The sequence below is a fragment of the Lepidochelys olivacea genome (assembly GCF_965140295.1).
Source record: "Lepidochelys olivacea isolate rLepOli2 genome assembly, chromosome: 12".
Lineage (NCBI taxonomy): Eukaryota > Metazoa > Chordata > Testudines > Cheloniidae > Lepidochelys > Lepidochelys olivacea.
The window spans coordinates 6,278,463-6,296,126 of record NC_140422.1 but is presented as its reverse complement, the minus strand read 5'-3'; the positions used below and the strand labels follow the sequence as shown (position 1 = coordinate 6,296,126).

Below are 17,664 nucleotides of genomic sequence, written 5' to 3'. Positions count from 1 at the left end.
CACTACAAAAGTTTTTTTCTCCTGCAGATAATCGCTCATCTTAACTAATTAACCTTTCACAGTTTCTATGGCAACTTCCACCTTCTCTGTATGTGTATATATTTCTTCTTACTAGATGTTCCTATATGCTGTAGCCCACGAAAGCTTATGCTCTAATAAATTTGTTAGTCTCCAAGGTGCCACAAGTCCTCCTGTTCTTTTTATGGGTATGAAAATCACTACATAAAAGTGATTTTATTGTAGTTATTTTATAATATTGTTCTTTAAAAACTAGTTTTATAGACAGAAAAGTACCCACTACTAGTGTGTTACAAATCACTACGGCACTCTGGGCTGCTCTGTACAAGCGTTGGATATTAACAATAGCAGTGACTACATACTACTGTAGAAACCACCTTTATATAGGATAACCAGGTCAGCATTTTAGTTCCACCCTTCTTTATTACCACTGCAGAGTATGTAGATCATGACCACCAGGGATGTATAGATTTTTTTAAACTATAACATTGTTTTCATATTTGTATCTCAAGCTCTTGTTTCTGCTTTGGGGTCGGAGGACCCGAACAGCCAGCCTAACTCATTGTTATCAGGAAGAGAATATATTTACAACGAGCTATTTTCACCGTGCTTTGATTTCACCCATTCTCACTCACATGGATTCCCTACCTAAAGCCATATCAGCACAGGACAAATGGCCTAGAACGGGAAGCTTGCAATGATTTCTTTTCACTCTGCTGGTATTGGAAAGGGGTGATCAAAGGTGGAATAATCAGTTTTCTCCATTTATCTTCCACTTTTTTGAAAATCAACAATACAGTTTATTGAGTGATTTGTTTTTATGCAGGGAGCCCCTCAATATCCTTGTTGCAGGCTTGTGGTATCCCCATTTTTATTTATTTCCAATCATATTGTGGTCAGCCATCTTTTCAGCTGATAAGCACTGCAGAGGACTCTTGTCAATGCTGTTTAATCAGCCAGGATGGTTGTTGATGACCAATATACGAGTCTTTCCCTATTTCTCTTCCCCAAGAGAGTTGCCTTTGCAACTGTCACTAGACAACCAGGTCAGTTCATACTGTGTAGACTCACATAGAATGGAGTCAGGGAGACAATGACAGTTCAAAAGTTTAAAATTAAAAAGTGGAATTTGTGTTAACAGATCTCGGTGTTAAATTGTGACCCCTCTTAATTATAGCAGCAAATAGGTCCTAGCAATGGATCCTCCTTTCCAGATCTTATTTCCAAAATTTTATTTTTTTCCACCTCTGACTTATTTCCCCAACTTCCTTCTAATCTTAGTCTTGGTCTTTATTCTCCCAATTCCCCATCGATCCTCTCTCTGACCTTATTTCTCCAAACACAGATCCAGCTTTCAGAGTCACAAGCACAGTTTTGCCATCAGGTCCTCCAAGCACCTGCACCTGTCCAGCTTGTATAATGTACATCTCTCGGCCAATTTCCCCCTGAAACAAAGATTAGAACAACTTGTGGGGTGTGCACTGGTTATCCTGCTGGAACCCAGAAAGAGGGGAAGAAAGCATATGGAAAAATGTACAGAGACCCTGATCCAAGTTAAACTATTCAATTACTTCATGAATGTTGTTTTATTCTGTCTCAAATCTTTTCATAGCTTTCCACTTGCTGGTCATAAATGCAGGAGGTTCCAAAAGAGGAATAGGGTTTAACTCTTTTTTTTCCCCTAAATATTTCCTTTTGTTGTTTTATCCTGCTTATTCTCAATTGTTTTTGTTTAATGAGAATGCACAGCTGCTTCCCCCCCCTGTATTTTTTCCAATTAGTGTTAATGCTGTGCACCTTGAAATCAGCAGAGGTCACTCTTTGCACAATGTGATCAGTATCACCAACACTAAGTGACACAGAGCACATCTTTGCTTTGAATCTCCCTTGCACAACTTAATCAGTTCCTGGTGTGTTAGCCAAGCCTGGCTCTTCTCATTGTTTCAGGTAGCTCTCAGGAAGAGCAGTACGGCAGGTTAAACACAGGAGTGGCCAAAAGGGGCTATACTGTTCTGGGAACTGTTGTGGCTCCCGACATAACCTAAAATAGTGGTTCTCAGACTTTTGTACTGGTGACCCCTTTCATATAGCAAGCCTCTGAGTGTGACACCCCTAATAAATTAAAAACACTTTAATATATTTAACACCATTATAAATGCTGGAGGCAAAGCAGGGTTGGGGGCGGGGAAGGGGGCTGACGGCTCGCAACCCCGCATGTAATAACCTTGCAACCCCCAAGGTCCCAACCCCCAGTTTGAGAACCCCGGACCTAGAGGCTGCCTTACTTTACAGCAGCCTTGTACAACTGCCTATGGGCGGCTCTACAGCTCACAAGAGCTGGATCACTTTGTACTCTATTCGCTCTCTCTCTTGTCCACAACATAACTCTTGCTCCGATCCACATGCCCAGTATATACCCACTCAAGAGGCTGCACAGGAGGGTAGTGTGAAGCTGCATAAGCCAGCCCTATGCTACTTCTGCACCGGGGGGAATTCCCCAGGAGGCCTTTCTGATCTCTCTCCGACTCTTTGTGGCTGTAGCATCAACCACAATAGGACACCAAGCTAACCAAGAGATGGTACGTCTCCTTGCCAATGCGCTGGCCAACAAAATCCATGTCATTCCACCAACGAGCTTCCATTTCTGGCCCTGCCTCTCCCCCACCCGCATATAGCGCCACTTTATTCCGAGTCTCTAAAGAGACTTTATGTAAAGAAAATGCTTGTTACCTTCTTACACACATAATCATTAGGTAAGTAAACAACAGATCGGAGCCTCTTCAACATGTCGAAAATCATCTGCCTGTCACAGCCCTGAACCCAAAAGAGGAAGTGGAATTACTTAATTTGTAGGAGCCTCTCAGGAGTCAGGTAATGTCCAAGCGGAGAAGTAGACAGTACCTGAAAGAGCGCCACCTTGCTGACTATGTCGTAGTTGACATCAATAGCAATATCCAGCCTCATCTTGTCTGGCAGCTGCCCCATCAGCTCCGATTCGTCTGTTAAAAGGGGAAACAAAATAAAGAACTGGCTACTTACAGAAATGTTACTGAGCTCCATATTGGAAAGCTAGGTACAAGTCAGTGCAGATCGTGCTTTTCCACAACAGGATGCGTTAGCAGGAACAGCAGGTTGTTCCTACACAGGCGGTTGTGATTTGGCCAACAATCTCAATTCAGCTAACTTCATCTATAGAGGGGGGAGTTACAATCTTGGAATGCACTGTTGTGTGATCATGCTAGTTCACTAACAGGCTAGGAATTTGAATCCTGGTACTAGTGTAGTGGACTGTGTAGAAGTATGGGTAAAACAAGGAAGAAATAGAGAAATCAGTGAAATGAGAAAGAAAAAATCCCACAAAATCCTTAGGCTTAGTGCCCCAATGCTGTGCTGTCCCTGGTGTTGCAAAAGGACTGCAGTGACTTTCCAAAACTCAGCAGTGCCCCTTTGGGTTTAATTGGAAAAATCTCAGTGCAATTAACTGTGGAGGAGGGAGATTAGACAGAATGACATCTCTTGCTCTAGACCAGAGGTTCTCACAACAAATTTTTCGGTGGCCTCAGAGTGCGTCCATCAACTCTTGCTGGTGGCCGCTACAACACTTCTTTCTAAAATATTTAGCTTTAGGAAAAAAAAACAAATAAATATGCACATATACATGTCCAAAGCATAGTAATTTATTCATGTAGGGTTTTTCCAGATTCAGTAATAAACAGAATGGACAGTTGTGTCTATTCTTTATTGGACCTAAAGAGAAGAGAAACACAAATAAGGTACTTCGCATGTTCTTGTCTTTTGTTGTTGTTTCTTTTGTTTTGGGGGTGTTGTGTTTTTTTTTTTTTTAAGACTTGTTAGCAAGTAAGTCTGCTTCTGTGAAGAGTGATATTTGTATGTTTGTTAATATCACGTTTCACAGGGGCAGACTTGCTACCTAGCAGGGAGGCAGTGAAAAGTGATATTAACAAAATACAAATATCACTTTTCAAAGCAGACTTACTCAGGCCTGGCAAGCCAGGGGACCAAGCAAGCCTTGGTCGGATGGGGAGGTGGGTAGGGAGGCAGCGGGGGCCAAGGGTGATAGGGTGGATGGGTGAGGGACTGGGGGATGGAGCCTGCCAGGCTCTGTGGCTGTGGGGTCAAGCCCGTGGTTGGAACCTGCCACCACACAGCCAGAGCCCATGTCCAGAGCTTGCCACTGCATGGCCAGAGCCTGCCTCCCCAGCACTAAAGCCAGAAGTCTGAGCTCCACCACCCCCAGGAAGGTGGGGAACTCACAACAGCCGTCTGCTCCTGCAGCATTTGTGCTTCCAGAGGGGGGCATGGCCCAACCCCTCTGGGCGGCCCCAAGGGAGGAGGTGCTTAGCTCCCCTCCCAATCACTGCCCAGGAGGCAGTGGCCACAAGAGAAGCCCTTGGTGGCCACATGCATTTGAGAAATGCTGCTCTAGACCATCTGTGCAATTGACACGGATAAGCAGTTCACAAAATGTTGTAAGCTGCCAGCTTATATTGCTGTTCATAATGTTCATAGGCCAAGGTAAAAATATCAGAGAGATATGAACTTAAAGTCTTAATAAAGACACTAATCCTAAATACAGCTAATTCTTACCTAACATGCCTTGTGAATGCCAAGTGTATTCATACCAGGTTTTGACCCGATTCTGAACAGATTTGGGGATTTTGTAGAAATTCATGTATTTAATGGTACTGTCCATGCAACTCCGATAATAAGTTTGTCCTGCAGTAGCAGCACCAACTACATCTCTCATCTGAGTTGGAGGAGGGAAGAGAACAAAAATTAAAGGAAATAACTATAAGTAATGATGAACAAACAAAGTATCCAAAAGACTATTAACAACGAGCTTCTTAGACTGAAGATACACCGTGTATCACGACAGTGGATTTTTAGCTTCTGCGTCCTCAGACTTATAAAACTATGGGCATGCAGCAGGCCAGGAGCCTCTCTATAGTAGAGAAACAAACCTTAAAATAATGTAAGAATGAACACTGATGCTACTGGAATTTTTCAATGTATGAAGATGGAAAGCCCAGGGGGTGCTTTCTGGGAAACACATGATTTCAGAGCGGTGACCTTAAAAACAGCAAGCACTGTGAACCTGCATCATACCAAAGGGAAGACAGGTTGATTATTCACTTACTTGGCCGATCATGACAGAGAAAGCAAAGACCCCTGTGAAGTAGTTCAGAAGCTGGAAGAGTATCTCAAACAGAGTTTGAGGGTCAGGCAGTCCTCCAATAGTAATTAGCGTCTTGACAGCCCAGTAATAGCAGCGGATATAACTATACAGGGAAAAAAAAGGAACAACTTTTCAACCAGTTCCCGTCGCTGGAAAAGTTAGCACCTGCTTGATACCATTAGAACTTGCCCGGGCACAGTCAGCAGGAGACCTCTTGGAAACTATAGCGAGAACAATTATGTGGTGAAAAGGGGAAAACTACGGGGGTGAAAGGCTCTCCTCTCCCTCAAATGAAAACGTGCCCGGAAAACCTACAGAGACAAAGAAGTTTAGGGGACAGCTGGAAAACATGGGGGCACTAGAGCTTCTTGGAGAAAAAAAGTCTCCAGAACTTTTTTTTCCCCCAATGGCAAAATATATTTTTCCCCCCAGTCTAGTTCCTCATAATGGCTGGACCATTTTGGTGGAAACATAACATGTTAATAATCATCATCCAGACTGAGGCAGACACATGGCATGTAAAATGTCAACCTCAATGGTTAAAGTTTACCAAAGTTATAAGCAATGGAGTTATAATGGAAAGAGTCAGGCAACTTTAACAACAGGCAGCGCTACCAGCCCTGCCTATATAAATCAAACAGCGATGATATTGTACTGGAAATGTTAGGCTTTTGACGAAAAGGTGGACTCATGTGTCAATAGTGTGGTATTAATTCAGCCTTAGCTGCATCTTGACTGTCTCTCTATCGCTCCTATTCTGCTGCATTGGCCTATTCCAAAACAGAGGGCACGCATACTAAGTACCTGTTTCCCTCCCCGTTATAGACCCATATGGTAGAACCCAGTCCCTGGTACGATGATGCCCAGTAATACAGGCATGAGTTCACGTGTAAGCTGAAGAGTAAATAGGCTGTGGTCCTTATCACTCTGCAAAGAAAAGCAACAATGAAAGAGGAAAGATTACAAGGTACCCGATAATGAAAAACACCTTCAAATCCCCCAAAATACCATAGTTAAAAGTGAAAAATAATTAATAGAAACACAGGGCAACCACTGATATTTATAGTTCTATTAGAAAGAGAAAAAGGAGTGCTTCGGAACATTTGACTCTAATTATTCCAAAGGATTCCCCACCAGTCACACGGTAAAGCTCTGTACAACTCTTTAAAAATGTAGGGGAAAGTAATATTTTTACCGGCTGCTTTACACTGTTTATCCCCACTACTTCTGCTCCCAGTTGCTTTGGGAACAAAGGGATCATTTCAAATAATGTTGATAGCATTTATCACATGGAGCTGCAACTTGGAAGAGGTTAATGACTAAAGGCTATCATTAACATAGGTCATTTTTCTACAGTCATCTTTCATATTGTGGATCTGCGACATATCCTGGAAGCAGTGCCATGTGCTACCATGCGAAAGACAAGAGTTAAGAATGACTGAAAATGAGTCTCTTGCTTCTTGGCTAGGGAGAGCTGAAAAAGTAACATGCTTTGGGCTGCGGAGGCCCTAAGGTGAGGTTTGATTCCGGTGTTATCAACACTGTTAGTGTTGTCAGCCTCCCAGGAGATATTTCCAGTCTCAGGAGAAGTCACTGCGATTGTGGCAGTCAATAATGAGGAGGAAGAATTTTCTCTATATAGAATGTTCCCCATATGTGATTAAATCATAGTCAAAGAGGAACTATGTTTGGATGGAGATTGCTGCATCTCCACCAAATTGCACCTCTTCCCCCTCCAATAAAAGAAAAGTCCCAAAAAGATCTTCCTCCAAAAATAAAAATGTATCAGGGGTTTTTCCCTCACCTGTAGACATATGCCTTGCTCAGGATAGCTTCAAGCCGGTCATTAAACTCAAAGAAGGCCATGTACTGTTAAAGAGAATGATACAATGTGCATTAGCGTTCCATCAATCACAGCTGGTAACTAGTTTTCAATAGGGCTTGAATGAGAATCCTTTAATTCAGTGGCTCTCAATCTTTCCAGATTACTGTACCCCCGTCACGGTGCAGGACTCACCCCTGTGGCACCTCCTGCTGGTCTCTCAGGGAATTAGCTCTTCCAGCCTCCAGAGCGCCCTCTGCAGGCCGGTGTCCCGCTTGCCCCCGTGTCCCTCCCAGACCCCCATGCCCCTTTTACCCAGAGTGCTGCCCCCTAGCAGTACCCCCACAGTCTCTGGGTCTCCCCTCCCCAGGGAACCCCCACCCACTATCCCCACCTCACCTCAGTCTTTGGCTACTGCCAGTCACCATTGAGCCCCCACACACTGAGGCAGACTGCAGTGTATAAGCAGTGATGAGGTGCCAAAATCTTAACAACAGGTTCCCTCCTCACCCCACGAGGGGATTGTTGCCCACCCCCGCCCCCCGGGACTCCTGCCCCATCCACCCCCCTCCCCTGACTGCCCCAGAACTGGGCAAGAAGGTCTCGTGGGCCATCATAGTGGGTGCCCACCCCACCCCTAAGAGCCAGAGGCACCTGCCGGGGGGGCGAGGCGTGGAGTCCCAGAGGTGCTTACCTGGGGCAGCTCCCAGGAAGCATCCGGCAGGTCCCTCTGGCTCCTAGGGACGGGGGAGCAGCCACTCCCCCCACTGATCACATCAAAAGTGGCATCTTAGATGCTGACTCCCTAGTGCTCCGGGGCTGGGGCACCCACGGGGAAAATTTGGTGGGTGCAGAGCACCCACCGGCAGCTCCCTGCCCCGCACCTGGCCCCAGCTCACCTCTGCTCCGCCTCCTCCCCTGAACCCACCGCCTCGCTCTGCTTCTCTGCGCCCCCCTTCCGGCTTCCTGCGAATCAGCAGTTCGGCAGGAAGCCGGGGAGGACTGAGAAGCAGACGGCAGCTTCCCACTTAGGGCGAGGGTGGCAGAGAAGCTCCCTGCCCCCCCCCCAGTTACCTACTGCGGCGCGGGTGGCCCCCCTGCCCGACCTCCCCTCCGCGGGCCTGAGCGGGAAGCCACCGCTTGCTTCTCAGCCTGCCCCAGCTTCCAGCGCAAACAGCTGGTTCGTGGGAAGCCTGGGGTGGGGGGCAGAGAAGTAGAGTGGGGCGGCGTGTTCAGGGGAGGAGGCGGAGTGGAGGTGGGATGAGCTGGGGCCGGGGAGCTGCCGGTGCGTGCTCTGCACCCACCAAATTTTCCCCTTGGGTGCTCCAGGGCTGGAGCACCGGTGGAGTGGTGCTTAAGGTGCCACTTTTGGCCGGTAAAATTTAGAAGCCCTTTTAGAACCGGTTCTCCCCCGCGGAACAACCGGCTCTAAAAGGGCTTCTGAATGTAACAACCGGCTCTAAAACGGCTTCTGAATGTAACAACCGGCTCTAGCAAACTGGCTCCAGCTCACCACTGTGTATAAGCCACTCATCACAGGCAAGGGGGGTTTGGACCTGCTGCCTCCGCCTACCCAGGGGCTGCCCCCTGCAGCCTCAGTACCCTTTTTGGCCTTCCACTAGGCCTGCAGTCTGGGGCTTTTCCAATCTGGAGCCTCCCAGCTCCTCTGGTACTCACCCCAGCAGCCAGGCCCTTCTCCCTCTAAAGGCAGAGAGAGAGTCTGTGCCTAGCCCACAGGCCTCTTATATGGGCCAGCTGAGCCCTGACTGGTGCGTGGCCGCAGCTGAGCCTGCTTCCCCCAATCAGCCCGGGAACTGCTGGCTCCCAGCCACAGCCCTCTCCTGGGCTGTTTTAAGCCCTTTAAGGCCGGAGCAGGTGACCACCCCACTACAGCAGTCTGATCTGTCTTGCCTACCCCCAAGTTTCACCTCACTTAAAAACTACTTGCTTACAAAATATAATAATACAAAAGTGTCACAGCCCCACGAATACTGAAGAATTGCAAAGTTTCTTATTTTTACCATATAATTATAAAATAAATCAATTGGAATATCGCTATTGTACTTACATTTCAGTGTGTCGTATAGAGAGCAGTATAGACAATTCACTGTCTGTATGAAATTTTAGTTTGTACTGACTTCACTAGTGCTTTTATTGTAGCCTGTTGTAAAACTAGGCAAGCGTCTAGATGAGTTGATGTACCTCCTGGAAGACCTCTGTGTATCCCCAGGGGTACGCTTACCCCTAGTTGAGAACCACTTCTTTAACTGAGAAGAACTATGTTTCACCTCCAGGCACCCTCCAAAAAATCTCATTTCCCTTTCAATTGTACTCCTACAGTAGTTCTGTATCAAAAACTACAGAAGGTGGGAGATGAGAGATTCTGATGCTTCTTTTAATTATCACTGATCTTTTTAATTTTATTCAGTATTTTACAATTTTAAGTGGGTTTTAGGGCTGGGGTAAGGCGCTGGATTGACAGCCCTGGAGACTCAAATCTTCCATGAACCTTTCAAATCTTGGCCTTTCTCCTAATCCCAGTCCATTAGGGACCATCCTAAGTCCTGGTCTACACTAGGACTTTAGGTCGAATTTAGCAGCATTAAATCGATGTAAACCTGCACCCGTCCACACGATGAAGCCCTTTATTTCGACTTAAAGGGCTCTTAAAATCGATTTCCATACTCCACCCCTGACAAGTGGATTAGTGCTTAAATCGGCCTTGCTGGGTCGAATTTGGGGTACTGTGGACACAATTCGATGGTATTGGCCTCCGGGAGCTATCCCAGAGTGCTCCATTGTGACCGCTCTGGACAGCACTCTCAACTCAGATGCACTGGCCAGGTAGACAGGAAAAGAACTGCGAACTTTTGAATCTCATTTCCTGTTTGGGCAGCGTGGTAAGCTGCAGGTGACCATGCAGAACTCATCAGCAGAGATGACCATGATGGAGTCCCAGAATCGCAAAAGAGCTCCAGCAGGGACTGAACGGGAGGTACGGGATCTGATCGCTGTATGGGGAGAGGAATCCGTGCTATCAGAACTCCGTTCCAGTTTTCGAAATGCCAAAACCTTTGTCAAAATCTCCCAGGGCATGAAGGACAGAGGCCATAACAGGGATCCGAAGCAGTGCCGCGTGAAACTTAAGGAGCTGAGGCAAGCCTACCAGAAAACCAGAGGGGTGAACGGCCGCTCCGGGTCAGAGCCCCAAACATGCTGCTTCTATGATGATGCCATTTTAGGGGGTTCAGCCACCACTACCCCAGCCGTGTTGTTTGACTCCTTCAATGGAGATGGAGGCAACACGGAAGCAGGTTTTGGGGACGAAGAAGATAATGATGATGATGATGAGGTTGTAGATAGCTCACAGCAAGCAAGCTGAGAAACCGGTTTTCCCGACAGCCAGGAACTGTTTCTCACCCTGGACCTGGAGCCAGTACCCCCCGAACCCACCCAAGGCTGCCTCCTGGACCCGGCAGGTGGAGAAGGGACCTCCGGTGAGTGTACCTTTTAAAATACTATACATGGTTTAAAAGCAAGCATCTGAAAGGATTAATTTGCCCTGGCATTTGAGGCTCTCCTGGATGTACTCCCAAAGCCTTTGCAAAAGGTTTCTGGGGAGGGCAGCCTTATTGCGTCCTTCATGGTAGGACACTTTAGCACTCCAGGCCAGTAACACATACTCGGGAATCATTGTACAACAAAGCATTGCAGTGCATGTTTGCTGGCATTCAAACAACATCCGTTCTTTATCTCTCTGTGTTATCCTCAGGAGAGTGAGATATCATTCATGGTCTCCTGGTTGAAATAGGGTGCTTTTCTTCAGGGGACATTCAGAGGACCCCGTTCCGGCTGAGCTGTTTGCCTGCGGCTGAACAGAAATGTTCCCCGCTGTTAGCCACGGGGAGGGGGGAGGGTTGAGGGGGTAGCCACGCGGTGGGGGGAGGCAAAATGCGACCTTGTAACGAAAGCATATGTGCTATGTATGTAATGTTAACAGCAAGGTTTACCCTGAAAGACTGTAGCCACTGTTTTATAAAATGTGTCTTTTTAAATACCGCTGTCCCTTTTTTTTTCTCCTCCAGCTGCATGTGTTTCAATGATCACAGGATCTTCTCCTTCCCAGAGGCTAGTGAAGATTAGAAAGAAAAAAAAACGCACTCATGATGAAATGTTCTCTGAGCTCATGCAGTCCTCCCACACTGACAGAGCACAGATGAATGCGTGGAGGCAAATAATGTCAGAGTGCAGGAAAGCACAAAATGACCGGGAGGAGAGGTGGCGGGCTGAAGAGAGTAAGTGGCGGGCTGAAGAGAGTAAGTGGCGGGCTGAAGACAGGGCTGAAGCTCAAATGTGGTGGCAGCGTGATGAGAGGAGGCAGGATTCAATGCTGAGGCTGCTGGAGGACCAAACCAGTATGCTCCAGTGTATGGTTGAGCTGCAGCAAAGGCAGCTGGAGCACAGACTGCCACTGCTGCCCCTCTGTAACCAACCGCCCTCCTCCCCAAGTTCCATATCCTCCTCACTCAGACGCCCAAGAACGCGGTGGGGGGGCCACTGGCCAACCAGCCACTCCGCCACAGACGATTGCCCCCAAAAAAGAAGACTGGCATTCAATAAATTTTAAAGTTGTAAACTTTTAAAGTGCTGTGTGACATTTTCCTTCCCTCCTCCACCACCCCTCCTGGGCTACCTTGGTAGTCGTCCCCCTATTTGTGTGATGAATGAATAAAGAATGCATGAATGTGAAGCAACAATGACTTTATTGTCTCTGCAAGCAATGATTAAAGGGAGGAGGTGAGGGTGGTTAGCTTGAAGGGAAGTAGAGTGAACCAAGGGGCGGGGGGTTTCATCAAGGAGAAACAAACAGAACTTTCACACCGTAGCCTGGCCAGTCATGAAACTGGTTTTCAAAGCTTCTCTGATGTGTACCGCGCCCTCCTGTGCTCTTCTAACCACCCTGGTGTCCGGCTGCGCGTAACCAGCAGCCAGGCAATTTGCCTCAACCTCCCACCCCGCCATAAACGTCTCCCCCTTACTCTCACAGATATTGTGGAGCACACAGCAAGCAGTAATAACAGTGGGAATATTGGTTTCGCTGAGGTCTAAGCGAGTCAGTAAACTGCGCCAGCGCGCCTTTAAACGTCCAAATGCACATTCTACCACCATTCTGCACTTGCTCAGCCTGTAGTTGAACAGCTCCTGACTACTGTCCAGGCTGCCTGTGTACGGCTTCATGAGCCATGGCATTAAGGGGTAGGCTGGGTCCCCAAGAATACATATAGGCATTTCAATGTCCCCAACAGTTATTTTCTGGTCTGGGAATAAAGTCCCTTCCTGCAGCTTTTGAAACAGACCAGAGTTCCTGAAGATGCGAGCGTCATGTACCTTTCCCGGCCATCCCACATTGATGTTGGTGAAACGTCCCTTGTGATCCACCAGAGCTTGCAGCACTATCGAAAAGTACCCCTTGCGGTTTATGTACTCACCGGCTTGGTGCTCCGGTGCCAAGATAGGGATATGGGTTCCGTCTATGGCCCCACCACAGTTAGGGAATCCCATTGCAGCAAAGCCATCCACTATGACCTGCACATTTCCCAGGGTCACTACCCTTGATATCAGCAGATCTTTGATTGCGTGGGCTACTTGCATCACAGCAGCCCCAACAGTAGATTTGCCCACTCCAAATTGATTCCCAACTGACCGGTAGCTGTCTGGCGTTGCAAGCTTCCACAGGGCTATCGCCACTCGCTTCTCAACTGTGAGGGCTGCTCTCATCTTGGTATTCATGCGCCTCAGGGCAGGGGAAAGCAAGTCACAAAGTTCCATGAAAGTGCCCTTACGCATGCGAAAGTTTCGCAGCCACTGGGAATCGTCCCAGACCTGCAACACTATGCAGTCCCACCAGTCTGTGCTTGTTTCCCGAGCCCAGAATCGGCATTCCACAGCATGAACCTGCCCCATCAGCACCATGATGCATGCATTGGCAGGGCCCATGCTTTCAGAGAAATCTGTGTCCATGTCCTATCACTCACGTGACCGCGCTGACGTCGCCTCCTTGCCCGGTATTGCTCTGCCAGGTTCTGGTGCTGCATATACTGCTGGATAATGCGTGTGGTGTTTAATGTGCTCCTAATTGCCAAAGTGAGCTGAGCGGCCTCCATGCTTGCCTTGGTATGGCGTCCGCACAGAAAAAAGGCGCGGAACGATTGTCTGCCGTTGGTCTGACGGAGGGAGGGGCGACTGACGACATGGCTTACAGGGTTGGCTTCAGGGAGCTAAAATCAACAAAGGGGGTGGCTTTACATCAAGGAGTATTTCAGGCAGGACTTCACGGAGGGTTCCAATAAGAAATGGTGCACCTAAGTTATTGTTCTTATTGGAACAAGGAGGTTAGTCTGGCCTCTGATTGATACATGGCTAGATTTACCTCGGTGCACCTTCTCTGTGAGTGACTGCAGTGTGACCTAGAGGAATGAGTCCCCTGGACGGGTGGGGCGGGGAAGCAAATGAGTACAAAACAAATCTGGTCTATTTCTTGTTTTGATCCACTCCATCTATCTTTTACATCTTTGGCTGGCAGCAGACGGTGCAGAAGGACTGCATGCCATCCACATCTCATAGCTGCTCGGCAGAAGATGATGCAATAGGACCGCTAGCAATCCGTATCGCCTGCCTGCTCACCATAAGACGGTTCAATAGGACTGACGGCAGGACTAAAGAGAATGACCTGGTCAAGTCACTCCAAATTTAGTCCCTGCGCCCATGTCTGCCCAGGCGCTCCTGGCCGATGTGGCCAGGAGCACCTCGGACATGATGATGACGGCTACCAGTCCTATTGCACCGTCTGCTGCCAGAAGGCAATGGGTTGCTGCTACTGTGTAGCAATGTAGTACCGCGTCTGCCAGCACCCAGGAGACATACGGTGACGGTTACCTGAGCGGGCTCCATGCTTGCCGTGGTATGGTGTCTGCACAGGTAACTCAGGAAAAAAGGCGCGAAACGATTGTCTGCCCTTGCTTTCACAGAGGGAGGGAGGGAATGGGGGCCTGACAATATGTACCCAGAACCACCCGCGACAATGTTTTAGCCCCATCAGGCATTGGGATCTCAACCCAGAATTCCAATGGGCAGCAGAGACTGTGGGAACTGTGGGACAGCTACCCACAGTGCAACACTCCGGAAGTCGACTCTAACCTCGGTACTGTGGAAGCACTCCGCCGAGTTACTGCACTTAATGCACTTAGAGCATTTTCTGTGGGGACACACACACTGGAATATATAAAACCGATTTCTAAAAAACCGACTTCTATAAATTCGACCTAATTCCGTAGTGTAGACATACCCTGAGACTAGTGACTCATTTCACATATGCCACAAAATAGGTGGTAATGACTTTCACTTGCTACTAACGTGGCTTAGATTTGAACTAGTGACTTCATAGCCCACTGAGCTGTCTAATCTTCTAGCTGAAATTAGCTTTCATATGTCCTCAAATTTTTGAAACATTATTGTTCTTTCCTTTAAAACCTTAATTGCTTCAAAATCTCTCACAGGAGAGTTGTTCTCTGCTTACCTCAGATCCCATTACAGCAATGTGGAAAATTTATAATCATATGATATGGAACTCACTCCTCTTGTCATTGGAATCAATGGCAAAACTTCCATTATCTTCAATAGACACAGGATCAGACCCTTAGTATGTCCTCCCCCAAATAAAAGAAATTATGATGCTCCTAATGACAACTAAAATGTATGGCAACTTTTAGTAATTCCTTCAAAAGGACAAACCTCTTCCCCTCCCTGCCCCCATGCAATTATACTGTCATCTACAATTAATCTACTTCTGCAGACAGCAAGAGTGCATCAAAAACAGTACAAGATTCTGCCACATTAACTAAAAATGCAGTCCCCTCCCCCCTTGTTTTTGTAACCTCCTGACTTACCTTAAAACAGCGAGGCAACCGCAAGAGAGAATTTACGCCAACTTTGAAGTAAAAGAAATCCAGGGGAAGAAGGCAGAACACGTCCATCTAAAACTCACATGTGAGATCACAACAGAAAACACAGTGGTGAATTGAAATCATCATGGGGCTCTCTTGCTTCTATCAGTACTCAGGAAAGGGTGTTCGGGACCCAACTCTGGCGTCATTTACTAGGAAGCAACTTCCATTGAAATCAATACGGGGATCCAGGGGTGCAGCAGGGTAAGTCAATGGAAATAAAACTCATGTTCTGCACAAATTAGCCACAAACTTCCATAAATTTGTACACATAACAACCGGGGCGCTGGCAAAGCCAACATTGCAACAGGATCTCCACCACCCTTAAATGTGTGCAGCCTGCTGTCTTGCCCACCTCCAACTAGCTCTCCACTTCCTAGCCCTCTCTGAGGAGGCTACTGCTGCCTTTGGCACTGACATATCAAAGAGCGATCTCCAGTTATATATGGCTAGCCCTTGTCCAGACACACACCCAGGGTACGAGGAAAGGCTCCTAGCCTCCTTTCCATTCCTTTCATACCCAGACAGGGCCATCCTAAACCTGGCCTACATCTGTCAAGATAACTATCACACAGATTTTAAAAATTATTCTGGTCCTAATATGCAGAGGTGTGACTAATAACATGAGGATATGGATTTCAAAATATGATTGTAATGTGTCCTTTAAATAATAATAAATATGTGTAAAAATCAAACACAGTGTGTCAGACCTTGAAGCGTCGGGATTTCAGGTAGTTCTGTCGCATGGCCTTTTTATCAGTCTAGAGGAGAACAGAGGGAAACATCATCACTGGTTGGCGCTGAGGTTTACTGACCTGCACCTGACTGAAAAGGCAGAGAGGAGGCACCTACACGATATCACCAGATACTTCCTTCCTATTATATAGAAGAGGGGCGCAGAAGAGTCCTAATTATGTGGGGAAGGGATTGGGATGGGAAATGACATCATCTCCCCACCACACTATAGATATTGCCATGACCTCGCCACAGTGAACATGGTGGTTCTTCTGTATAAGGAAAACAGGGAGATGTGGCTTGATAAAAGGAGGGCGGGGTTGTTGAGGAACAGCCTCACTTAGCTGCACATTCTCCTTAGGACACTGAGTAAATTGTAGATCCCAAAGCCTCTTTCCATAGCTTCTCCTCTGCACAGTGAACATTTCATGATGTACTCTGTGAGTAAAAAAATTCACTCAGGGCCAACGAAGTAAATAAGGGAAGAGGTGGGAGAGCTGCCTTTTTGCTATATGTTCTTATCTCCCAATTTTTGCCAAAAAACCTTTCTATGGACTTCAAGAATTACAACAGGAGGTACCCAAAGCAAGCCAAAGTCCCGTTTGAAATTTTGCCTTGTGAGGGAACTGCTACTAGCTGCTACTTACGATTATGTCTCCTCCTTGGACAAACTGCAGGCGGACCTGAAAGACAGTGATGTCCAGAAAGTAGATGAGGTCGCAGAGATAGTCTACAAGTAGCCACCAATGGAGGTTTTCAGGCATCTGGTATGGAAAGGCCCAGCGTACTGGAATCAGCCAGCAGTTCCAATTCCAGGCCAGAACAACAAAGAACAGCCACAGCACATACATCAAATCTAAACAGAGGGAAGCACAGGTCAAAATTAGTGAGCAGCTGACAGGGAATAGCCACATATTGTCCACAGGGGTGACTGTAAGGTGAATGAATTAGGCACTAAAAATTAAAGGGAACAAAACGTACTAAATTCCAAGCACTTTATTTCAGGCTGCCTTTGCTCTGCTTTCAGATAATCCACTTTTTTTTTTCTTTTGCAACTACACTGAAATAGCTGCTGGCTTTTGGAGAGAGCTGACTCTTAGAAATGAGCCAGGTGGTTAAGAAGAGTGAGTAGCTGGCAGGGAAGGAACTGGGTTTTCAGGAGATTTTCAGAGCAGTCTGACAAAGTCTGTCAGACAAAGTGGCCAAAAACCACCGGTGCATTGCTGCCCTTGCCAGCTGTGGGGCAAAAACTGAGGCTAGCTATGATACCTAAAAGCATTTATCACTTCCTTCTGCTCTTCCAAATGAAAAAAATTCAATCATAGACAGGGTCTAAATCATTCCTTTCTTCCTTCCTTGGTGTCCTTACCACTCTCCCAACTCTCCCATTTCTTTCTCCACCTCTCCTCCTTTCTTTCCATTCTATCTCTACTTTCATCTTCCCTTTCTCATAAATGGAGCAGCAGCATTATCTCAACCAATCAGATTTTTCAATTACTTACTGGTGAGAGGGTCTATGCTGCTCGGGAACCGGTACTTTCTCACATGGCTCAAACAGGGGCGGCATCTGAATTTGCAGCACAGCATCTCACAGTAATGTTCCTCCACTTCAGCTTCTGCCTCTTTTCGTTCTGGTGGTGGTAGTGGTTCTGGAGAGGTTTTCCTGGAAGGGGCTATGAACATTCATAGAATTACTGAAAGCAGCCCAAACTTCTCTGACGGGCTGAAGTTCTCATGTTTGTCCCTGGTCATTAAACTTTTCTCTTATTAACATAGCCTCTTCCTGAAAGGCCAGTCTGCATTCCTAGCTAAGAGCTTTGTTAATGTTCATGACTTTTACATTCTCTTCACAGACCAGCCTCTCTCAAAGACTAAGAAGCAGCTCAGCC

The 17,664-nt window shown here is 47.0% G+C and overlaps 1 protein-coding gene across 1 annotated transcript in view; it reads right to left on the bottom strand.

Annotated features, from left to right (window-relative positions):
• CNGB1 (cyclic nucleotide gated channel subunit beta 1) overlaps window positions 1-17,664 on the bottom strand; it is a 62,116-nt gene that overhangs the window by 13,113 nt on the left and 31,339 nt on the right. The window contains exons 7-17 of the mRNA XM_084644474.1: window positions 17,278-17,448; window positions 16,423-16,631; window positions 15,751-15,801; window positions 14,984-15,070; window positions 7,020-7,084; window positions 6,020-6,142; window positions 5,177-5,318; window positions 4,627-4,786; window positions 2,920-3,017; window positions 2,749-2,832; window positions 1,345-1,463 (exon numbers count right to left, since the gene is read on the bottom strand). Of these exons, the coding sequence (XP_084500600.1) occupies window positions 1,345-1,463; window positions 2,749-2,832; window positions 2,920-3,017; window positions 4,627-4,786; window positions 5,177-5,318; window positions 6,020-6,142; window positions 7,020-7,084; window positions 14,984-15,070; window positions 15,751-15,801; window positions 16,423-16,631; window positions 17,278-17,448 (1,309 nt within the window). The remainder of the gene's footprint in view (window positions 1-1,344; window positions 1,464-2,748; window positions 2,833-2,919; window positions 3,018-4,626; window positions 4,787-5,176; window positions 5,319-6,019; window positions 6,143-7,019; window positions 7,085-14,983; window positions 15,071-15,750; window positions 15,802-16,422; window positions 16,632-17,277; window positions 17,449-17,664) is intronic.